Here is a 25,912-nt window from a genome sequence, read left to right on the forward strand (position 1 = left end):
AGCCACAGTCCGTTTCTATTCCTTACACCCACTCTTAGGCAATTCACATTCTTTCTTTCTCTCACAATTTAGAAGTACTGGATGCTGAAGAAACCTTCCCTGCTGAAAATCCTCTTCTCTGTGTCTTTGATGACTTTGCATTCTTGTGGCTTCTTCTCCTGTAGCATCTTTTTTGTCTCCACTGCTATTCCTTTCCCCTACCCCTTAATGGGAAGCTTCCCCAAATTTTATGCTTGGCAATCTTTTTTACAGTTTCATATATTCAACAAAAATTTGAATGAGCTAGAAACCCTGTCACTTCAATTCAAATGACTCCAAATGGAGTTCAAGTTCTAGACATACATTTCTGATTATCTGGTGCCCATCTCCACGTAATATCACCTATTGTCATCTCAAATGCAATGAGTTTAAAACCATACTCAGACTTAAAATAGAGTCCTTTTCCTGTTTTTCCTGTCTCTACTGAGAACAGCACCATCCTCCTAACATGGGCTTAAATGTCAGCGTCATCTCTAATTCCCTCTTCCCATCTGGCCTATGCACAGATCTACCGATTCTAGCTCTGTGGTTTGTTCACTTCAGCAGAACGTGCCCACTGTCATCTCCCATCGGGCCTGCTGACATTTCACTTGCCGTTGCAGGAGCTTACTCACTCAGCCCTCTAAAGTCAGACTGTGTCCCACCTGGATTATTCTCTACATTGCTGCTTAAGTCTTCCTAAAACTCAGATCTACTCACCACACTTCCCAGACAAGAAGTCTTTCTAGAAGTAGTTCTCACCCTGGGAAGTCCAGCTGAAATCGATGAGGAGTTTTGAAAAGGTGCAGATTGCTGGACTACAAATAACTCGGTCTCTGGGAGTGGGGCCTGGGTGTGTGTATTTTGAGAAAGCTCCTCAAGGGATCCTGATGTAGACCTGTGGTTAAGTCATTGCTATAATGACACTTCAGTGCCTCATCAGCAAGTCTCAGATTTCTCACAGCAATATTTAAGGCACCGACTTTTGCTTTGTGCTTCATCTCCCTCCATTCCTTACATATCTCAAAGTCTGGCCACGATGGATTATAGTGTTTAGTGTTTACTGAATGCCTCCTTGGCATCACGCCTGTCATTTGTCTTTTCTTGCTACCTTTCTTCTCCATTTCTGTTTCTCTCAATTACACCTTTTCTCCAAGAGCGAGCTTAAATGACACTAATTTAGATGAAAATATATTGTAAGTACTGAGAATGGGTCTTGAGTCATAATAAGCCTTCCATAAATACTAGCTAATGTCATTATGATAATGATAAATAATAAATTCTATTTCCACAAATCTGCATCATCCCTCAAGTCAGAGCTTCTCTCTCCCTCCTCTGTGTTTTCCTTGCCTTTTGTTTCTGCTACCTTTAGGGTACTTGTCAGGTTCTGCTTAGCTCTACAGTTATTTTTGCACCTGGCTTACCTCTCCTGGTGAACAGCAGCTTTGCTGGTACATTTTGTCTTGGTCAGAGACTACATCATATCCAAAATTCTAAGTTCCCACTTACCCAAATCCATAATGAGGGTATTTGCCCATGGCATTATGTCCCAGTGAACAGTACTAGAAATATAGATCCACCTTGCTGAGTAAGGGGCAAAAGTGGCTTTCTGGGCACACGTTCTCATGTTGGAAGGTATGTACAGGGTGGCCATGTTCTGTTTAAACTGGGACACTGGAAACAACAGAGTAAATTGGGATTCTCCCAGGCAAACTGGAACCTTAGCTATCAGAGCAGATCATCCTATTGGAAAGGGAGTCAGGGACAGCCACTTCTTTCAATGGCAAATGGGTGCCAAAAAAGAAGATAAGGTGTAAATCCTGAGAGCAAGTGCTAAAAAACTCTGAATGTGTCTGAATAATCCTGAGTGACTGAACAAAAGCTAATAGGTTGATTCAATACATCCCTAACATAATGCAGGAGCAGCTTTCCAGTTAGCAAGTCATATACTGGGTCAGTTCAGGAAAGTCAGGCCCCTTTTGTAAATATTGCCCAGTGATAGTGGGTAGGCATTGACTCTGCCAAACACTGAGGCTGATACCTGAACTTAGGAGTCACACTGACTGTATCCAATGTCTTCTGGACTCTCCAGTCAAGTGGACATGCCAGGGCTCCTGCAAATCCTGACCTTCCCTTCTCACTGAGAGATGAACTCCTTGTTGAAGTATTCTCAGTGTCCTTCAAATCCCATTGCTTTCTCCATCCTCAGAACTGCGATAGCCTTCTCTACTACAGATTTTGAGATTTAAGAGGAAATGCATCACTAACCCAACTAGAAGGTATTTCTACCTATTTTAATATTTGCAGTGTTGAGAAGTTGTTCAGTCCAGTTAACCCTTGGCATACATAGGTGTGCATCAGTAATTGTTCTTTTATGTGGACTGTTTTGTCTTCCCAAGTTGATTGGGTTATAGCAGCCACATATTGTTGTCCCTGCTCCATCCAAGGACTCCACATCAGTGAATACTTGTTGATTTTGGAAAGCTTATTTTTATGTAGAACCATCTTTGTCCGGTTCTCAATGAAAGAGCTATTTACTTTAGCAAACATTGCCTAGTGTTTCCCATTTCTGAACATATTAGCAAAAAAAACCCAAAACAACCCCCCCCATGATAATCTGGAAAACAAATCTGACTTCTTAGAGGCATAGGGACATGGGGTCAATATTTTAGTGCACAGGAGGCTGCCAGAAGCCTAAAGTATGCAGTGGAAATGAGAGAATGAATAGAAGCTTTGAAATCTATCAGCTCAGAGTTGGTGTCCCGGTTCTTACTCACTATGGGACTCTGAGATTTTCTTCTTTTCTGAGCATGTTTGTTTATGTATAGGAAAAAGTATATATAGTATATAATTCTAGTTTTATAGTATGTATCTGAGGGTCTTGGAGCTTATTCTTCATGGATAAGGGGGACTATTGTATGCTCTTCTACTGTTTTGGAATATGATATGTCAGAGAGCAGCCTTGGTTTTTTTTTCTTTTTTTTTGAATTCTTTGACCATTCAGTTGTAATGACCTGAATTCAGCCCAACCTGGGATAGAGGCTTCATTTATTCCAGGACACACCTAAAGAGATTAATCTGTGGAACATGCACAGCAATTGAGAGGCACTGTTCGGTACAGCATGAGGTTGTAACTGATAGTCAACTCCAGAAGGCACCCTCCTAAGTGGAAAAGCTAACCGCCCATGAACGGAACATGTCCTCTGGCCCCAGGCCTAGTATGCTAGTCCCAGTCCAGCAAATTTTACCCATCAAGCTCTACGTTTCAGAATGAAGTTTTGGTAATTGACATGAAAACAATGATATAATTAAGAGCTATATTTTTAAAAAATCTGAATGTTGTGATATAAATGACATTTTTTATTTCCTTAAAGAGTTCCACTTGCATGAGCACCATGAAAATAAGGTCAAACTTGTTAGATGGTAAAGAGTCTTTTGATACAACTAATGAAGGTCCAAAGAGCTGACCAGAAGATAAATTAGGAAACGTATTAAGCAAAATGAACTATTCCTTGGTCAATTTCTCACTTTTCTGACATAATACAATGGCTCATCTTTAAGAAATCAATCATTGACCTAATTTATTATAAGATGGATGCTGTCTATTGAGAAAAATTAGGGAAAAGTGCTTAGCTGCTTTTGTGAGGGAAAAATCAAACAATGAACAATTAGTGTTCTTATCACTGCAAAACAAAATGGACAGAGATGGTGTCTTTTCAATGGAGTTTAATGTGATTGGCCACCAGCCGGCCCTAAAGGAAACAGACTGGTGGCATTTTCTTTTTCTAGGGACTACTTGTCTTAAATGCTTCTGAGGACAGGAGCTAGAACTCAACCCTCTAACTGGGACGTCTCCTTCTTCCTGAGTGGAAGCTTTCTAATGTCCATGTCACTTCTTTTTGTTGCCAAACAGCAGGTTATGTGTTTGTGTTTATTTTCTCTAATGAGGTCTAGTGGGGATTAGCAACTCTTAGGCCAATTTCCCCAGTGAAGTCTGGTTCTGTTTTTTTCCCAATGTGGCTGATAGTACTTAACCATGTTATTAACTTGTAAGCAGGCGTCTTGAATCACCATGGAAAGTGTTCCAAGCAGTAGGAATTTTAAGATTCTTCATGCATGACATATGTCTCAGATGGCCTACTTACCATAAGTAAGTCTTTCACATGCTCCCTTTGAACTGTGATGAAAAGTAAGCTACACAAAAGCTGACAGGTACAGCCTGTCAAATCAAATCCCAAACTAGGCTTTAACGTTAAAATGACACGGAGAGGATTTACTAATTTACATGTGAAGATCACAAATTCTCAGTGTGCACAGAAAACCCAGACTTTTGTACTCCGCATAACAATAGGTTCATTTGAAGGCGACACAAGTTAAATAATTTCCTTGTAGGTTAAAGTTTAAACAACACATAATACTTAAAATGGCAAAAAGCACATTTTTGAAAGCACTTCTTTTCTTTTGAGCCTTTGGAATTACACTTGGGATTTATTTAAGTACAAGCATTAAGCCTTTTTTTCCATTTATGTTAAATACCAAGAGGAATAAATGCTGCATGAAATGTGTGCTTCCTAGCATTTGCCCTAGGTTGCTTTCTCTGTTGCCCTTCAAAGAGTAGTATTTTCAGAAGACAATGTTGAATATGGCAGTAGGGGCATTTATGCAAGTATTAAGCCCCAATAGTGAAGCTCGGTTACCTGATTTTATGATTATTTTCCTAATCTTTCATTAACAGTATGAGAATGAATGCACAGACATGTACCATGCTCTAGTAACTAAATCACAGCGCTAGCCTGGAATGGTACCCATAGCCTGCCAACCAGGAGCTTGGTCCTCATGTGGCTGTGAGGCACAGTGGCTTAGAGCACATGCCTTAGAGTTGCAATTGAACTTGGTTTCAAGCTGTGGGACTTTGTGAAAGTTGCTTAGGCTCTCTAAGCCTCAGTGATTTTCAACTGAAAAATGAGGTGATACAATACCTATTTCATAGGGTTATTGTGCAGGATAGATGAAGTAACCCTGAAACGCACTTAGCATGAGGCCTGCCTCAGTGGAAGATAGATTTCCTTGCTATTATATTTCTTACTACACTACTTTAACAAAGTTAGACAATTGTGATGTGAGAACTCCTATTTTCTTAATTTTTATTTATTTATTTATTTTAAAAATATTTTATTTATTTATTTTTTAGAGAGGGAAGGGAGGGAGAAAGAGAGAGAGAGAGAAACATCAATGTGCGGTTGCTGCGGGTCATGGCCTGCAACCCAGGCATGTACCCTGACTGGGAATCGAACCTGCGACACTTTGGTTCACAGCCCGCGCTCAATCCACTGAGCTACGCCAGCCAGGGCCTATTTTCTTAATTTTTTGATATGACTACAAAAGAAAAGGTGAAGAGCAAGAATCTAGCTAAAAGGACTAAACTGAGCTAACCAGGCTCTTATCATTTCACCCTGTTTTTAATCCCAATTCCTGCCCTAAAGTCAAATAACAGAAAAGTGGAACCTCTATGGACAATTTTTTGAGGATAATTTACAACCTGATGGTCTAGTTCTAGAACAGTAGGGCCCTCCTGGGATTGAACAAGGTGAAGGGAGGGTCAGAGGAGGGTTTGCAGTAAGTTCTGTTTCCAATTTAACAACCCTGAAGAAAGGGGAAGAGGCTGATGGACAGGCAAAGTGAGCGACATAGGACAGGGAACCCTCACTTGCTACCTATATGTGCCATTCTACCCAGCATGCTTTATTATTATTATTATTATTATTATTATCTGCTCAGTGGTCTGGGTTTTTGGCCCAAATCAAGGCAACAGCTGCTTCAGTAACTGTTGTCCTGCCACCTGGCAATTATTGGCCTGTACCTATAACCGTTCCCTACAAAATTACTGAGGTGGTAAGGAAAGCCCATAGAGTTCTAAATTTTAAGAACTTTCTGGGATAAGGATGTCATTTCCCATTGCCTGAAGAAATGTTTCTGCAGACAGAGTTGAATCTTGACTCTACTATTGGATTTTGAGCAAATTACTTAACTTCTCTCAATTTCAGTTTCTTCACTTATAAACTGGAGATAATAGTTGAAGGTTTGTTGAGAAATAAATGAGATTATGCATGTGTATTTATAAGGATCTCACTAGGAAACAGCATACACACTCATACAAGGTGCTAATTGAGAGGTCAGATAGAAGAGCTACTTACAATGACATGGGCATGTTCTTAGGAAAAAATGAAACGGATGAAGCAGTGCCCTAGGCAGGCAGTAGGGAGAAAGAGCATTCCTACTGCTGGGCCTGGACAGGCAACAGGAAGGAATGTTTACAAAACCCAGGAGAGTGCTGCCTGGCAGAAGTTGTGGCTTTCCTAGAGGAATACAGCCAATCTGCAGCAAGGAGAGTGTTATCAGGTGCCTAGTATATTCCCTGGCACAGAGATAGTATAGTTTACCCTTAAACAACATTGTTTTGAATTGCACAGGTCCATTTACTTGCATATGTTTTCAGTAAATATATTAGAAAAAGATTTTGATAGCTGTGATAATTTGAAAAATCTCACAGATGAACTACATAGGGAAGAAATATAACAAAATTAAGAAAAAGTTAGATATGCCATGAATACATAAAATCTATGTACGTAGTAGTCTATTTTATCATTTACCACCATAAAATATACATACATCTATTGTAAAGACTTAAAATTTATCAAAACTTATCCACACACAGATCATACATGGTGCCATCTGCAGTTGAGAGAAATCAAATGTAAAGATACAGTATTAAGTCATAACTGCATGAAATTTACTGTACCATATACTGTACTATTGCAGTAATTTTGTAGCCACCTCCTGTTGCTATGGCAGCGAGTTCCAGTGTTGTGGGTATCCCACTAAAACGCCAAGTGATGCTAACCATCTCCACATGAACAGTTCATCGTTCCAGTGAATTGTATTTTGTATCAAAAAGTGATCTCTCATGGTTCTTGGCATTTTTCATCGTGTTTAGTGCAATATTGTAAACCTTGTCTAACACCATGGGATCCATACGAAGTGCCACTAGTAATGGTTGAAGTGTTCCAGAGGAGCAGAGAAAACTCCTGATATTACAAGTTGAATTGCTTGATATGTGCTGTAAATTCAGGTCTGCAGCTGCAGTTACCTGCCATTTCAAGATAAATGAATCCAGTATAGGATTTATTTATAATGTAGGACCATTATAATAATAACAACAAAAAAGGGAATTCATGAAGCTGTTACCACAACTACTCCAGGTGTGAAAACCTTGCAAAACTTCTTGCAAAATACCTTTTTATCTGTATTGAAAAATGCAGCTTTTATATGGGTGCAGGATTGCTATAAGAAAAACATATCTTTATACTCCTAATATGATTCAAGGAAAAGCAAAGTCATTATATGCTATCTTAAAGCAAAAGGAAGGTGAAGGGTCTAAAGCTGAAGAATTTAATGCCAGCAAAGAATGGTTTGATGACTTTAGAAAGAGATTGACTTAAAAAGTGTCAGGATAACAGGAGAAACTGCTTTTGCTAACCAAGAGGTAGCTTGCCAATTCCCAGATGCCATTAACAAAATCATTGAAGAGAAAAGATGCCGAGGAAATTGTCTTATTCTGGGGAAAAAATGCCACAAAGGATATTTGTTAGTAAGGATTGTCAAGGGCATGAAAGAAAACCTTGACAGAGGAACATAATGAAAGTCTGGAAGAATTACATCCCTGAAGATGCCATTGCTGCTATAGAAAAAGGCATAAAAGCCATCAAGCCTGAAACAGTAAATCCCTGCCAGAGAAAACTGTGTCTACGTGTTGTGCATGACTTCACAAAGTTTATGGTAGAGCCAATCAAAGAATTCACAGAAGAGATTGTGGATATGATCAAAAAAAGGTGGGGCATAAGGAGTTTTCTGGATATGGATCTTGGAGAAATTCAAGAGCTAACAGACACTACAGCAGAAGAATTAACAGAAGACAACTTGATGGAGATGAGTGCTTCTGAACCAGGCCAGACGGTGAGGAAGACACAGAAGAAGCAGAGCCAGAAAACAAATGGACATTAGACAATCTGGAAGAAGGGCTCTGATTATTTAAGATTGCTTTTAATTTCTTTTACAAAACGAAGCCTTCTGTGGTACGGCACTGACCCTACAGCAAACAGCAGAAGAAGGATTGGTACCATATAGAAATATTTTCAGAGAGATAAAAAAGCAAAAAGTCAGACAGAAATTATGATGTATTTCTGTAAAGTTACACTGAGTGTACTTGCCTCCACTTCCTCTTCCACCTTTTCCTCAGCCTCTGCCACCCTCTGAGACAGCAAGAACAAGCCGCCCCCTTCCTCCTCCTCCTTCTCAGCCCACTCAACATGAAGACAAAGAGTATAAAAGACTTTTATAATGATCCACTTTCACTGAACAAATAGTATATCATCATAATGCAGAAGAGTTACTAAGCCCATCTGTTGTGTATGGTGTGTGTCTTGGGTGAAAATCTAATAACTGTATGAGACATTTTTATGCCATTATCATTGCCTAAGTATTCACTGTGGGCAAGACATATATGGAAGTGCGGAGCCTAGCCTTACATAGGTACAAGGTGAGTGATAATTTATATAAAATTAATAATGTGTTAATTTTTAAATTATTTTATACCTTTGCTTTCAAAGAATTACAATATTGCATAGTATGCCTGCCCCCCTTCTATGTCTCTCTCTCTCTCTCTCTTAATTGGAGAAGCTGTGTATCAGCTTATCATTATAGATAACTGATATTTTTGAAAAGTAACAATGTTTCCAATACTGTATATGGATGTGACTGCAATGCTGTATGCATAGAAGTTATCTAATGATTTATTAATTAGTATACAGGCTAGGCTAACATGAAGCGATCATATTGCTGCTTTTTTGTTATCAGTGCATGAATCATTATACCTGTGGGTGAATATGGGTTTCTTTATCACATTATATTTTCATTTTTGATGTCTAGTGTTAATAATATTTGTAACATCTACAGTGTTTTATGAAAGACAATATTTATTAAGTACTGACAGCCATAATTCAGCTTGTAAGCAGATGACAAACTTATAATATCAACACATATAGGACAGTCCTATAAATGCATTTCCTCTTCCTTATGCTTTTCTTGATAAAATTTTTCTTTCTCCAGCTTACTTTATTGTAAAAATACAGTATACAATACATATAACATACAAACTATGTGTTAATCAACTGTTTATATTATTGGTAAGGCTTCCAGTCAACATAGGCTATTAGTAGTTAAGTTTTGGGAAGAGTCAAAAGTTAGATACAGGATTCCATTGCAGATCAGACCCTTTTCCCTTCCACACTGCCAGATCTGCTTTTCCTGATCCTGAGGTGGCAGATCAGTGACTTTTGATCCATTTTAACACTCAAAGGATAATGTTGCTCTTTCAAAACACTGTCTCCAGTGTTCTCGTGACAATGGGTGGTTTTATGGGCAGTTATCTGTCTGACACCTTCCCTCTCTCCCACTGATCTCTAACCAGGTGGCCGTTCCCAACATGGGTTAGGAACTATTCCTCTAGTTATAATCCCGGATACAGTTTTCTCACCAGCATCTTTGTTATGTGTCAGGAGAATTTTAAATAAAACCTGTCTTTGGGGTTTATATGTGTGTGTGCGTGAGTGATTGGGGTTGACTTAAAGGAAAACAAAGTGTATTGGCAAACCATCATTACCACCCCGTAAAACCTACAAAGGATGCAACAGGAGAAAACATTCAGATATCATGTAATTGTGCACCTTCTTAATCTCAGAATTTAAAATACTTAACACCAGCACCATGTGGTTATATCAGTGATCCAAGAAAGTAGACCCCCCTAAACCCCACAACTTTTCTAAGAAGACCCCACTGAAATGGAACCGACAAAAAGAAAAAATGTCTAGTGTCCTGACTTTAAAGAACTATGAAGTGAAAAAATGAAAGCAATGTCAAAATTAAAATAATTTTCCTTCCTATTGAAAGCATGCTTCACCCATTGATGCAGCAAACATTTATCGACACTCATCGGAGAGCCCCAGCTCCGGCTGCAGAGTATTCCATCTTTGCCACTTAGGAGTTTACTATTCTTGGACAAGTTACTTAGCTCTGTGTGGCTCAATTCCCTCATCTATAGAATGGATAGATATATTAGAGTTATCTCACAGGTTTCTCATCAGAATTAAATAGACAATGCACGTATAGTGCTTAAGAGTATTTGACACCCCATCAATATAATTACTTGTAACCTCGATTTCCTTTCAGCGAAAGGAAACGTCAAATATCTTTAAAAGGCACTGAAAAATCCTTAAAGTGAAATCATTTGGCTGAATTAAATTCTACCCGAGTGCACCCTATATCTCTAAATCGAGGTATAGGGAGACCAATAACCAAGGAGCAGTCAGAACTCCAACAGAGATAGGGGCAAATCCCTTCCTCCTTTGGAGTCTCCAAGGTGTCTTATGTCTAAAGCCTTGAAAATACATGGGCTCCTCAAATTTAAGTTCGTGGTCATTTTTAAAGACACCCCTCTCTCCCAATTTCCAGTTGTCTCGGAACTCCCCTGCTGTCCCGTTATCACGCCTTTCTCCAGCCGGGCAGCCTCTCGTTCGGATGTGCTACCGTAAGGCTTTTCCCTGACAGCGGCCTCGGAACCCCAGGAGCGGCCCCCCCCCCCCCCCCCCCCCCCCGCGCCGGGCGCCTGGGCGGGGACAGGCAGCCCCACTGCGCATGCTCCTCATCGCGCTGGCGGGCTGGGTCGGGGCCAGGGGCCGGCGCTGGGTGTCGGTCCGCGGTGCCGGGGAGGTCTCGGCCTGACGCCCGTCCGGAAGAAGCGAGAGAGCGCGCCCCAAGGCAGCGGCGTCCTGGAGACCCGAGAGAGATGGAAGCGGCGGCGCCGGCGGCGGTGGAATCGGTGGGGCCGGAGGAGCTAGGTGGGTGCTGCGTGTGGGCCGGGGCGCTGGCGGACGTGGTGCGGGTGTGCGGCGGTGGGATGCTCCGCGGCTCCCGGCCTGCACTTGGCCTCGGCCGGACGGCGAGTGCGGGAGCCCGGGCCGCGCCGACCCTGCCCCACGCGTGTGTCCGGGCCGCATCCGGGTTCAGGTTGCTAGTCCCTGGACCAGGAGAGAAGCCGTTTTTTGTTTGTTTGGCAGGGCTGTCGGTATTGTGGGTCTGGTACGGATTTAAATTTAAAACGCAGCAAGGCGAGCCTCCCAGCGACTTTTGGGATGAGCTGAGGTTTGCGAGGTGGCAGACTTGGATATCAGGACCTACAAAGGGCGTTGAAATGGGCGTGTGTCTGTGTGTGTGACCCACGAAGAGAAGACTTGAACCTTCGTAGATACAAGAAAAGAGATTTTATTTCGGCCCATCTGGGAATATTGCCGGAGTACAGAGTTCCAAGAAGGCTAGATAGTGCTCTAACTTTAGTTAATGAACAAATATTTATATAGGCGGAAGGGAAAAGAAAAATACAGTTCTGCATTAGCAGTTTTAGTTACATACATTCAAGGATTAACAGTTTTACAACTGGTGGGGAGAATATACAGAAAAGGTCGGGTCACCAAACACCTGTAGTCGGGAGTCAGGGGAAGCAATTATTTTTGCATTTTTATCAGGCTGAAGACAGAGTAGACACTTCCTTCTATACTAATTTATTGTTTTAGCTGAAACTATACATAGCTAGCCCACGGGAGGCCTTGATTAGGAATTTACTGTGTTCCCTTGGTTACTGATCTAGTTGGAGGAGCCGCTTAGCTACCCTTTCCTTTCTCAGTGTCTGTTTGGGGGGGGGGGGCGGGTGTTGAAGGTGTGGTGCGCTGTGTGTACACATCAAAGGCAAGCTGGGGAAGGTAAACCATCGATATGGTTTCCTGTTGTCAAAAGGAAAACAAAAGTTAGGATCAGGGTAGTAATATTGTTTCCTCCAGTTATTTGCATTGTATTTAGAAATATTTTTAATTTGATGTTAAATCCTTTAAACAGTTGATCTTTGAAGTAATACTTTATTATAGTAACTAATTGATTGGCATTCTTGTAATAATGTGCTGTTCACTTTGATTTAAGTCATACTGGTAGAAATAATGTAGCATTTTATTGAGTGTTTACTGTGGGTCACAGTGTACTAAGTAAGTGCTTTACGTGCACATTGTCTCGTTTAATCCTCACAATAGTGGGGTGGGGTAGGTGCTACATTATTCCCCTTTCACAGATACAATAATTTAAGCTCATTAATGGCAGAACCCAGATATGAATGCAGGTTTATCTGACTTTTTTTCTTTTTTCCCTTTTTATTGAATTTATTGAGGTGACACTGGTTAACAAAATTTTACAGGTTTCAGGTGCACAATTCCACAACATTATTTGACTGTTTTAATTCATTGATAACCCATCTAGGTGAGGATGTGGGGAAATGTGCATTCTCATGCGTTGCTGGTAAGAGCAGTATAATATATTCTTAACAAAGCACACATTCTTTGATCCAGCAATTCTACTTCTATAAATATTTCCCAAGGAAATGAGTTGTGTAACAAATACTTACATCAAAAGATGTTCATTACATCACTTACAGTAGAGAAAAACTGGTAACTAAATGTTCAGTTAAAGAAAATTGTTTAGGTAAATCGTGGTAGGGCAGTGATAGCCATTAAAATTAATATGGGAAGATATTCGCCAGGTACATTTTTATTAACTGAAAACAAGGTTCTAGATTTTTTAAATTTTGAAAACAGTTATGTTTGTTCATTAATTCAACATGTTTATCGAGCTGCTGCTATGTGCCAGGCACTGTTTTAGGCATGTAGGATACATTCATGAACAAAACAGATCACAACTCCTGCTCTCATGGAGCTTACATTCTATTAACAGGAAGCAGACAATAATCAGTTATATAGTACATTAGGGAGAAAGTGCTATGGGAAAACAGAGAGGCCAAGTAAGGGGAATCAGGAATAAGGGTAGGGGCAGGGTAGTTTATAATATTTTATAAAATGGCCAAGACGGACCTTATTGAAAAGCTGAGATTTGAGCAAAGACTTGGAAGAGGTGAGGCAATTAGTCAAGTGAGTATCTGGGGAAAAACCATTCCAGGCAAAAAGAACACCTAGAGTGAAGGCAGAAATTTGAAGGAGGCCAAGGTAGCTGAAGCAGAAGGATTAAGGTGGTGAGGAGGCCAGGTTATGTAGGATCTTGAAGGTCATGTAAAGACTTGTCTTTTACTCTGAGAGAGTGGGGAGCCAAGCCAGGGTTTCAGCGGAGGAGTGGTATGATCTGACTTAAATTCTAAAGGGATTGGGCTGGGTGCTGTGTGAATAGACTGTAAGGGGCAAAAGTATAAGCAGAAGGGTATTTCAGTAGCTCAAGAAAAAGATTTTCATGTCCTTCACAGCAGTATGGGAGAGAAATAGCAGGACTTGGGTATATTTTGAAAGTAGAACCAGAATGACTTTCTAACAGATTGGATGAGAGACAAAGAATTTCGATCAACTGAGATGTTATAGTGGTTTATAGTATTCTTTGATGTTTTTCCATGAGGAGGAACTTAATTTCTCTCCCTTTGAGTCGTGGACTGAATTTAGTAACTTGCTCCTACAGAATAGATTATGATAGAAATGAAAATGTGTGACTTCACAGCTAGGTCCTGATTGGCCTTGTGCCTTGCCGTCTGTCTTTTGGATTCACTCACTTGGGCCAGCTACCATGTTGTAAACAACCATAAGGGAGGGTCTGTGTTATATGGAACCGAGGCTTTGTGACAACAGCCATAAATTGTTGCACAGCAGTAGATAACCAGCACAGATAGATAAAGTCACAGGAGGAGCCATTTGGGTGGTGATGAGGAAGTTCTGTTTGGGGAAATGTTGTTTGAGATGTCTGTTAGACAAGAAATTGCAGATGTCGAGGATGCAATTGGATTATGTCTATAGTGAGTGCGGGGTTCTGGTCTGGAGATACAGACTTGGAAGTCATCAGCATATAAATAGTATGTAAAGCCATGGGACTACATGGGAACCTATGGGAGTATGTTTGTTTATTCTCTAAAGTGTTACCAGTGGTCATTTCTTTGGGGGGAAGTGTGAGGTAATTTTAATTACAAAATGTTGCTTATCTATGTATTTCCTGATTTTCCACAATGACCAAATATTTCATTTAAAAAAGAATTAAACAAATTTTTTTTATAAGTAGCTGAATGTGTGCATTTCATTTCATAGGCTGTGGGGGCCTCTGGAAGGTTTCCTGTTGTACATATTTTTTCCACCTCAGAAATGAATAAAATAGTTACTGTTCTCATCTTTTACTGATACCAGTTTATAGATTTAGGTGGCAATATTATATTTTTATTTTTAAAAATTTTTTAGCCCTGGCTGGTGTAGCTCAGTGGATTGAGCGTGGGCTGCAAACCAAAGTGTCGCAGGTTCGATTCCCAGTCAGGGTACGTGCCTGGGTTGCAGGCCATGACCCCCAGCAACCGCACATTGATGTTTCTCTCTCTTTTTCTCCCTCCCTTCCCTCTCTAAAAATAAATAAATAAAATTAAAAAAAATTTATTTTAACATTTTTTATTGTTGCTCAAGTGCAGTTTTCTGCCTTTTCCTCTCCCCTCCCCCCAGCCTTCCCCACCTCCCTCTCCTGTTTCCAACCCCCCTTGTTACTGTCCATGTGTCCTTCACAATTGTTCCTGCAAACCCTTCACCCTTTTTCCCTGTAATTCCCTCCCCTTACTTTCTTTTAGTTTGTCCATGCCAAAATATAAGTAAATGAGTTCCTGTATTTTGCTGTTATAAAAGTAATGCAAATTTATTACTTTCTTCTTCCATTTTACATTTTTCTGAGAAAGACATTTTCATATGTTTCTTTTCTTTCATTTTTACATAACTTTTTAAAATATTATTACATGGATGCCAGGAGACAAGAATGAGCCAGCATTTTGAAATGCTGAAAACAACCCTGACTGGTGTGGCTCAGTCTGCATTGTCCTTCAAAGCCAATGGTTCGATTCCTGGTCAGGGCACTTGCCTAGGTTGCAGGTTCAGTCCCTGGTCAGGGTGAGTACAAGAGATTGTTGCCTCTCACATTGATGTTCCTCTTTCTTTCTTCCTTCCTGCCCCACTTCTAAAAAATAAAAAAAGAAAATAAAACAATTAACTTCCAATCCAGAATTCTGTATTGAGCAAAAGTGGTCTTCAAAAATAAAACAAATGAAAACATTATTGCACCTATACTGTGATTTTTCAACTTTTTCCCGTTCAGTTTGTGATATACTTTTTCCTGTTTTACTCAGACTTCAAAACCATAATTTAATGTCATTGCAATACTTTATAAAGTGGGTGCACTGTGTAGTTAATGTAGCAATTTCCTGATTGTTGCACATTTAGGTTGTTTCCAAATTTTTAACATAAATAATGTTTCAATTAACGTCTTTATGCAGAAATTTTTTTCTCCATATACTAGCTTGTTGGAAGTAGAATTACTAAGTGCAAAGGATAAATATTTTTAAGGTTCTAATACATATTGCTAAATTAATGTGATTTTTGTTTCTTCTGATTAAAATTGGAAATTGAGGTTGATTGTAGGTTAGGAAATTGAGGTTGAAATAATTGTCTGAGCAATATAAGATGGCATTAAAGCACGGCCTGTTTTAAGAATGTTCTGATTGTATGCAGCATTAATTTAGACATGTGCGTATAATGTATAATATTGACTGAAGCAGTGTTTATTTGTAAGTTTTCCATTTGTAAATGTAAATAATTAGGTCTGGGTAGTTTGATGTTCATTGCTTTATAGTGTTTTATTTTATAAAGTATTTTTAATTTTTATCTATAGTAATCACATAGCATTTTTCAGAGTTTCTCAATTCTTTCAGTACTTGGCCAAAAATTACAGCAAGACACTAGAAAATAGTAAACTTTATATATAATATAAATTGGATTTTGTAGTTTTTAATTACTTTATGATTTTATTTCCTATGGTTTGACTGTTAAAGTTTTTACCATGTTAGGTTTTTAAGTTATCGTGTCCTCTGCTAGTCTATGTTTCCTTTGGGCTGGCATAACACATTTTGCTTATCTTTATTTACTTGGTCTTATAGCACAGTTTATAGTTCACAAGTGCCCAGAATTATTGATTAGTATTAGTAAATTAATTCCTTGTCAAAGATTTACATTGTAAAATTCTATGTAGCATAATTTTCTTTTAATATTATTATTATGTAAGAAAGGGAAGGAAACTAGTAGCTATTTATTACTCTATGCCAGGGGCTAGGCTCCATGCTTATTATACATTATTTCATTTCATTATCATAAAAGCCCTGTGGGGTGGAAGTCATTACTCTCATTTTACACATGCAGAGGTAGGCCCAGAAATATCCTGATTAAAATATAAATCAGATCAGGTCACTCTGCACAAAATTCTCTACCGTGATGTGTCTACTACAGTAGCCTTCAGCCATATGTGCATTTGAAATATGGTTTGTCTAAATTAAAATAAGCTGTAAATGTAACATATATACTTATTTCTAAGACATAGTATGAGAAATAGATTGTAAAATATCTTGTTAATCTTTTAGGTTAATTATATATTGTAATGATACTGTTTTAGTTATATTGGGTTAAGTACAATGTATTATTCCATATTTTGCTGTGTGTAATGGGCACCCATATTTGTGTGTGCAGTATACTTGGGATTATTATACCCATTATTATACCCCTGGTATGTAATCATTCTACCCATGTATAATGCATACCCTTATTTTACCTTCAAAAATTTGGGCAAAAAGCAGTGCATTAATACATAGCAAAATATGGCATTAAAATACAGTATTGCTTTTTCCCTTTTAAAAATGTGGTTATTGAAATTTTTAAATTATGTTTGTAGCTCACATTATATTTCTGTTGGTCAACACTGCTCTGATGGCTTTCTTGCTCCTCGGTGTGGTCTACAAGGGTGTCTACCGTCTGTCCTTCCTGATTCTCTGATCTGCTCTCCCACTGCTCTCCCCTTGCACACTCCTCTCTAGCTACTCCAGCCTCCTTCCTGTTTAAACACACAAGACTCTCTACATGGTTAGAGCCTTTGTTGTTCCCACTGCCAGATTGCTCTCCCCCGAGATAGCTACAGTGTTCATTGTCAGCCTGCCTTCACGTCTTCAAAATCCCACTTTCTCCGTGGGGCCTCCTTTGGCTATCTTGTCTAAAATTACAGGCTCACCCTCCCAGTCCCTATTTTTCTACTTAGCATTTACCACTAACATGATCTCTGTTTTACCTATCTTACTTGTTGTCTCCTTCCCCCACTAGAATTTGAGCTCCATAAGGGCAGAAATTTTTGTTAGTTTCAGTAATTGCTTTATTCCCAGCATAATAGTACCTGACATATATTGGGACTCCCTTAATACTTGTGAAACTGCATTACATTCTTTTATTGAACACATTCAGTCAGGAGGCACAGACCTTTTGTAATGACGGGCTGTTGTCAGTAGATTCTGCTGAGAGGCAGTGACAGTATGTTAACAGAGACTCTTGAGAAGGGCCAGAAACCAGTACAACTTGTGGGAGAAATTGTGCCTCTGCACCAGCTCCTGTAGTGTGCTCTGCCTGCAGTCCTGATGTGCGTAAAGGCCATCTTAGCCCTTGTCACTCTTCTCACTAGCAAATGAAAAGGTCAGCTGTCAGGATCTGTTGTACCAGGAAAACTAACTCCTGTGCTTTAGTCAGCTCAGACTGCTTTAACATTTAAATTTACTGTAAATTGGGTGACTTATACAACAAACCTTGATTTCTCACAGTTCTGAAGGTGGGAGGTCCTAGATCAAATGCCAGCTGATTAGGTTTCTGGTAGGACCCTCTTCCTGATTTATAGGTGGCTCACCGCTTGCTGTGTCCACATATGCTGGAAAGAGAGAGAGAGAGAGTGCTTTATATTCTTCTTCCTATGAGGACACTAATCCCATCATGGGCTCTACCCTCACGACTTCATCTAAACCTAATTATCTCTCAAAGGCCCTACCTGTCACATTGCACTTCAGTGTATGAATTTTGGGGGAAAGAAACATTCAGTTCATAACGTTCTGCTGACCACTTTCATAAACACATCATTCTGGTTTTCTACAAGGGAGAGGTTGCAGGAGAGAAGGTGAGCCCTATTTTTTTACCTCTTACCCCTCTGACAGTGAGTGAGCACTCAGAAGAATGAGCAAGGGGAAGAGTTGCAGGAGGTAAAGTCAGAGGTAGCAGTGACAGGACAGTGTGAGAGCCAAGGGAAGGGCATGGTGGTGGGTGCTGCCTCCCCCCCCACCCCCGAGCTGGAAACTGTTCTTAGGAAAGGGATTGTGGTTCTCAACAAGACTGGTTTGAAAACTTGAATCTGTTCCTTACAATTTCAGGTGTCTATTGTACCAAACTCAGTGAAGGCTTTATCGTTCCTTTTCTGTTACCTTTGCCAACTTTTTTCTTGAACTCGAGATACATCTTCAGCTCTGCTTGTCTCCATGCAATCTCTGAGAGACCTTATCCTGCCTTTTGGCCCCAGTTATTCAATACCCAATTCTGATGCAGTTTTCAAAGCCTTATCTTTAGCCCAGAATTCTTTCCTCCTCTCCAGACCTGTTTCTAACTGCTCATTCAGTGTAATCTCAGATGATATGATTTAAAAATTGAAATCATATTTCTTCCTTAACATGCTGCTTTCTCTTTCATGCATTTATTTATTCATTTGTTTCAAATACTGAAGACACACTAGTAGACAAGTCAGGCATCTTCCCTGTCAGTTAGAGAATACGTACAAGTAAAATGGACCATTACAGCGCCGTATGTTAATGCTATAATAGGGAGGTTGTATGGTGCTATGGGAACACCTGGGAGAGAGAGTTAAGCCCAACTTGGGGTTAAGGAAGGCAGAAGGTTGAGCAAGAAATATAGTGGTTAGATAAAGTTGGAAGGAAAGAAGAGGAAATAGGAGAACAGAGTATGATTTAGGAGCAAACAGTAAATGGAAAGGCCAGAAGCAAGAGAGGGGGAGAATGACCTATGAACTTGAAGATAGCCATCTACAAGCCGGGGCAGATCCTTCTCCTTTAGAAGGATCTCCTTATCCTTTAGAATGAATCAACCCTGTCAACACCTTGATTTTGGACTTCTAGCCTCCAGGACTGTGAGATAATAAATTTCTGTTTTTCAAGCCACCCACTTTGTTGTACTGTGTTATAAAAGCTCTAGCAAACTAATGCAGTGGTTTGACACAATTACATACTTTGTATAGAGTATAACAGAAAAAGATGTAGGATCTGTCAAAAACAAAAGATGACCATATGAGTGGGGACCCCAAAAAATCAAATTTATTTATAAAAAATTGTGTATTCTTACATATTTAACTTTAGTCACCTTCAAAATACTCTCTGTTTGATGCAGTATGCCTATCAAGATGCTCTTTACACAGCTCCAAACATTTTTTAAGCTTGTTGATTTTGATACCTTTTAGTGCTTCTGGCAAAACATTTCCCTTTGAGGACTTTCACATGTGGAAACAAAAAAAAGTTGAGTGAGATGGGGGTGAATCGGGAGGGTGGGGCATGGGGGTCATGCTGTTTTTGGTCAAAAAGTGCTGAACGCTTAGGCCATTATGGGCAGATGTACTCATAAATCACCCCTCATGAAATGTGCAAATGTGTTGAAAGAATCTTTAAAAAAATAATTCACCAAAGCCGAACGCAGCCTCTCACAACAACGCCAGCTGCTACACTCATACAGATGGGTTCCTAGAACACTCACGTAGTGGGTGGAGCCTGTACTACAGGGGATCTGGTCTCTGGAAGATAATTTTTTTGGTCTCTCCTTGTAAGTTCCCTTTTCAATCTGTTGATTGTGGGGTTTTTTGTTTGTTTGTTTATTGCTGTGCAGAATTTAAAAAAATTTTAAAAAGTTGTGCAGCTTTTTAATTTGATGTAACCCACTTATCCATTTTGTTTTTGTTGCCAATGCCTTTGGTGTCATAGATTTGAAATTATTGCCAAAACCAATGTCTGAACATTTCCCCCTATGATTTCTTGGAGTTTTACAGTTTCTAGTTTTACATTGAAGTCTTTAATGCATTTTAAGTTGATTTTTGTTGATAAGATAAAGCTCCAATTTCATTCTTTTGCATATGTGTATATAATTTTCCTAGCACCATCTGTTAAAGATACTACTTTTTCTCCATTGTGTATTCTTGGCACCCTTGTCGAAGATCAGTTGACCGTCTATGCATAGATTTATTTCTGGGCTCTGTTGTGTTCCATTGGTCTGTATGTCTGTCCTTATGCCAGTATCAGACTCAGATTGCCAAAACCGTCTTGAAAAAGAACAAAGCTGATCACATATCCTCATTTCAAAATGTATTACAAAAATACGTTATAAAGCTAAACATCTTCTAATATCTTAAAGCATAACTTTGCTCTTAGGAAAAACAGTTGTGCTGACTTCAAGTTAGCACTGGTATAATGGTGGCCTAAATTCTTGTCTCTCCATGTAGCCTCCCCCCAAACCTGTTAATTCAATAAGTGGCACAAGTAAACCCACTTATAAAAGTATTATTTTAGCATTACCAGGAGAGCAAGGAACAACCAAATTATCTATATGTAGAAAAATAGCAGATTTCAAGGAGAGTTCTGTTGCTATTGCAAGCAGGAAGAATGAAGAGGCGGGGCTTCAGAATCGTGGTGGAAAAGAGGAGAAGGGAGCAGGGGCCTTGGAAAAAGCACAGTGAACATCTCCTTCAGAAAGAGAATGTCTAAACTAAGGTGTTCAAGTCTAAACAGAGGTCAGGTCTGGAAGTTGTGATCCATAGCACCAAGTACAGGGGAGGAATAGACAGGGCAGCTGTGGCAAAGCATTGCTGCTGGGGGAGAGATGAAAAGAACGTTTGAAGATGGCCCTCAGAAACGTGGAAGTGATGAGAAAGAAAAAGGTCGTTAGGGGAAACTGAAGATTCTGCAGAAATGAAAGAGGACCAGATCACATGCCAGTTACTCCCTGTTGCCAAGTAGTAAGTAAATATCATTCATTAAATAAACTAACTTCATTATATTGACAGAATGGAACAATCTCAAGCTAGGATCTCTGTTTTTGAAATGCCCAGCAATAGGAAGAATCATAAATAAAGAATAAATTACAAGGTATCCAAGGGAGAATATATTAAAATGAAAATTTAATAGAGTCATGGGATTTCAGAGAATTTAAATGAGGTGGGGAAGACATCAAAAGGGCCAGAGAGAAAGTGGTTGAAATGGGAGACAGGCAGAGATCAACCAACACGCAATCTCTAAAGAAGAAAACCAAAGTATTTGAATTAAATAAACATTTAAAGCTATAATCCAAGAAAATTTTCCATAAATAAGAGAAAAATCTAAATTTACATGCCAAACAGGCCCAATATATCTCTAAGAAATTTGACTCAGCACACTCAACTGGAAGATATAATCTTCAGGACCTCAGGCAAAAAGAACAAATTATAGTGATTGAGAAGATTAGTCTGGCATCAGATTTCTCAAGAGTAGCAGGCAAAGCAAGGAAAGAGTGGAACAGCATTTTCAGGAAACTCAAGAACAGAAAGTGTGAGCTGAAGGTGATAATTCATGTTGCCTTTCACATCAAGGCCCTAGAAGAATGGTTTAAAACTTGCAAAGACTCAGGGAATACTGTGCACTTAAACCCTTCCTGAGGGATCTGTTGGGTTGGCCAAAAGTCCATATGGTTTTTTTCATAAAATAAAAGACACATTTTTCATTTTCACCAATAACGTTATTGATTTGGATATTTTGAATATGTCAGCTATCTCCTACATGGTATAACGTAGATTGTTCTCAGTTACTGTCTCGATCGCTATCAGCATCAACTGGTCTACCTGACCATGGAGCATTGTCCTGTGGTATAGGAGACTGTTCCGCATGGCATGGACCCAGACAGGACCCATGCCCATAGATACGTTCTCCCGTGGGGAATCAGGCCTGCATCATACCTAGGCTGCTTTGAGACTTGCTCTTTACTAAAACTCCCTCACCCTGAATTGAGGCAGCAAACATTTACTGCGTATCTTTAAGGTAACTTCCTAAAATCTATGCTAAATCTTCCAAGGACTAGCGTAACCAGTTCAACCACTTTTTCCTTTGCATTTGCAAATATCCTTCTGTGATGTGATTAGCATCATCCTGTTCTTTGTTTTCTGTAAAAGGTAACCACCTAAAGCCAACCTCTGCATAGTAAATGAGGATCATCATGTAATGTGCCCAGAAAAGCAGTAAAAGCTTGTCAAGGCAAGGTTTGGGGCGTTCTCCCCTTGAGAGAGTGGCCATGCCATCCCTTTTCCTCCACAGTACTCGGCAGTCCATGTGAGTTTGTCTTGTATCTCATCCACAATGCAGCGGACACTGCTTGCCAGTGACCGCATCACAGTGGGAAATTTTCAGCACGAAACTTTGTAAATCACTTCTGACAGGTTCGATCAGTCATGGCACCTTCTCCACACACTGTACAAATCGTTTTTGCATTTCAGTTGAATTTTTACCTTTGAAATAATAAAGCATAATATGCTGGAAATGTGTATTTTCTTTCATCTTCAATAATAAAATGGCTACACAAAAATTCACCAATTTTGATAAGTTTTTTTTAATGCATGCTGATATGATAGCTGTCATAATACAGCCTAGCAAAATTGTTTCAAATGACGTTAAAGACAACTGCATGCTACTGGAGCCATTTTAATGGGAAAAAACAGATGGACTTTCTAGCCAATCCGGTCGGTGCTAGAGCAGTGCTTCCCAAAGTGTGGTCCATAGACCAGCAGCATCAGCATCACCTGGGCACTCATTAGAAATGTGTATTTTCTCAGGCCCACCCCAGAGGTGCTGCATCAGAAGCTTTGGGGTGGAGCACATAGATCTGTGTTTTAGCAAGCCCTACAGGTCATTCTGGCAAATTCTACAGAAGAATGAAGTTCTTCCAGCCAAGGGATTACTGAGCAAACTTTGGCAGAGGACTGATAGCAAACATTTAGTATATTGATTGTGTGTATAAGTCTCAGATATGTGTGGGGACATGACTGGGACAATAGTATGTAAAGCATCGTATATATTGCCAAAGTGGACAGAATACAACTAAAAACTGAGAGAATAAAAGACAGAATGGCAGAAGTAGAATAAGATCAGTAATTGTGTAGATAATGGATGCCATTTAAAACTGACAAGCTCTTTCCAGGACAAGACAGCACCATTCCCACCACTCCTGACAGTGCAGTACAGAGAGGCCTGCACCTGGTGAATGGGTACCACATTTCACGGAAAACACAGTATTTCCGAGAGAGTCTGGGAAAAATGGCGAAGTATAGCTTTGTTTGCCTGGGGCAACAGAGAACAATATAAATGTTATCAGTGTTACTGACAAGGAACGTCTGCACCTCTTCAGTCTCCCAAAGGCAGTTTGCCTTGAGTCCTCGCCCAAAAAGACTGTCCTGGCAATGTGGCAGCCTTACACTGCTTTCAGAGATGGCACAGCTGGGATTCCCACCTTCGTGGTGTGGAAACTGGGGCCTGTTTGAAGTCTTTCATCTAGAAAAATATGCAAAATTGGTGTCCATCTTGGTGAGAAGATGGAACTGTGCCTGAATTGTTGACGTTGAAGGTCTCTTCTTTGAAAACAAGTTTCAATAAATTTGCAAATAAATTGCATTTTCAAAAACGTATTGATCACCTGGATCCCCAATCACACAAGGTGGCTGCCTGTGTTCCAGGACGTAAGGGTGCAGCTTTGTTTGTTAGACTCTATCGGTACCCCAACTCTGATGGACTCGTGCAGCTTTAGCCACAAGAGGTCTTTGAGGCGGATGAGGTTACAGTGCCATGGAATAAAAGTCTGCTGTGTTGGTAATGGGTGGTGCAGGTGTTATTGGCAAAACGGGAACTTCCTACTGTGAGTAACAAATGCTGCACTACATTGTAACAAACGGAGACGTGCTACAGGGCCATTACCAAAAAATGGCCCCGTTTATGATGTACTTTGGAATTCTGGTTCTACTGAGTTTTGTGCTGTTTATGATTTTATGCCTGCCAAAGTGGCAATTTTTAACTTGAAGTGTGATCCTGTGTTTGACTTTGGAACTGGTCTCCATAACACAGCCTGCTTTAGCCCCCATGGACACTATTAGTACTGTCTGGGTTTGGGAACCTGAGGTGACAAATGAACATGTGGAATGTTGAAAGCTACAAACTTATTTCTAAACTAGTGGCCTCTCATTCTCCATATTATACTCCATGCCCAGATGGTGAGTATATTTTAACAGCCACATGTGTTCCCAGGGTACATGTTCATATGGGTACAAGAGCTGGTGTTATACTGGCTCTGTCTTACAACATTGCATGTGGAATTATGACCAGTTTCTTGGCGCCCATTTTTTGAAGGTATATCTCCAGCAAAAGCAGTAACTTACCCTGCAGTTCCAAGTGACATACCCAATGAAGAGCCTAAAGTTTATCAACAGCTTATAGACTCCCAGCTTTTAAAAAAATTTTTACTTTTATTTTAATTGTTGTTTAAGTATAGTTTTCTGCCTTTTACTCCCATCCCAGCCCACCGCCCCCAGCCCTCCCCACCTCCTTCCTGTTTCATCCCCGCCCTTTTGTCCATGTCTCCTTTATACTTGTTCCTGCAAACCCTTCCCTTTTTCCCCTGAAATTCCCACCCCTTCCCCTCTGTCACTGTCAGCCTGTTCTCTATTTCAGTGTCTTTGGTTATATTTTCCTTGTTTGTTTGTTTTGTTGATTAGGTTCCTGTTAAAGGTGAGATCATATGTTATTTGTCTTTTACCACCTGGCTTATTTCGCTTAACACAATGCTCTCCAGATCCATCCATGCTGTTGCAAAGGAGCTCCTTCTTTCTTTCTGCTGCATAGAATTCCATTGTGTAAATGTACCAGAGTTTTCTGATCCATTCATTTACTGATGGGCACCTAGGTTGCTTCCAGCACTTGGCTATTGTAAATTGTGTTGCTATGAACATTGGGGTGCACAGGTTCTTTTGGATTGGTGTTTCAGGGTTCTTAGGGTATAATCCTAGTAGTGGAGTTGCTGTAGACCCCCAGCTTTAAGAAATGAACCAATCACCAATTCCAAACTACATGAGGAACCACTTCAGAATATGAGACCATAATCATGAAATGGTAAACCATTATCAAAAACAGCCCTTAAAATTTAAAGGTGAGATAAGGTTAAGAAAGCTGCAAAGCAGGAAGCAAGAAGCGATGAGTCCAGATTTGGCACCTGCTCTGGCCCCACAGAGCACAGCACAAAATACTCTCTCTCAGTCAACTTCTGGGTATCCTGAGATAGACAAAAAAAAAAAAAATCAAAAACCTAAAGAAGAAACTGAAAGCAGTTTGAACAACTGAAGGAACAAGCAACAACTGGAAAACAGCTAGGAAAAAAAACACTTGAGAAAATTCAAAAAGAGAAAGTCCTTCTGTAGGAGTTGCAACATTTGGAATTGGGTGATTTAAGATTCACAGAAAGCAAGTTAATTACCAGAAATCAATGCAAACACATCTTCTGTTAAGTTCACGGGTATACATTGAATATCCATGTTCCCACATTGATGTTCATCTATAATTTTGACCACTTAGTCAAGATTGTGCATATGTGTGAAATTATTTAATGTCTGTTAAATTGATTTTAGCATCCTGAATCCTATATCTTGTCAACATATGATGAAAAATAGACACATGAATTTTTAGCTAAGCTTGGCAGATTGAATGACAAATGTCATTTTTTTAAATAGAGGGCAGTGTTTACCATATTAATGACTAATGACATTTTAAATTTAAAAAACCTGACAAACTAGACAATAAAGGATTAAGTAA

The 25,912-nt window shown here is 39.7% G+C and overlaps 1 protein-coding gene and 1 pseudogene across 3 annotated transcripts in view; both read left to right on the forward strand.

The window, feature by feature from the left end:
- Nucleotides 1-10,276: 10,276 nt before the first annotated feature.
- Nucleotides 10,277-25,912, forward strand: part of SLC36A4 (solute carrier family 36 member 4) — a 47,657-nt gene continuing 32,021 nt past the window's right edge. Inside the window, exon 1 of one of the 3 annotated variants that reach the window (XM_036028694.1) lies at nucleotides 10,277-10,281. Coding sequence is in view for 1 of the 3 variants with exons in the window: in XM_028516664.2 (XP_028372465.1) it covers nucleotides 10,919-10,970 (52 nt within the window). In the remaining 2 variants the exon portion in view is untranslated. Of the gene's footprint in view, nucleotides 10,282-10,772; nucleotides 10,971-25,912 lie in introns of those variants that run through there. The other 2 variants (XM_028516664.2, XM_028516665.2) reach the window with 2 other exon arrangements.
- On the forward strand, nucleotides 13,026-25,257 carry LOC114500926 (annotated as a pseudogene).

Source organism: Phyllostomus discolor, chromosome 6 (genome assembly GCF_004126475.2).
Source record: "Phyllostomus discolor isolate MPI-MPIP mPhyDis1 chromosome 6, mPhyDis1.pri.v3, whole genome shotgun sequence".
Classification (NCBI taxonomy): domain Eukaryota; kingdom Metazoa; phylum Chordata; class Mammalia; order Chiroptera; family Phyllostomidae; genus Phyllostomus; species Phyllostomus discolor.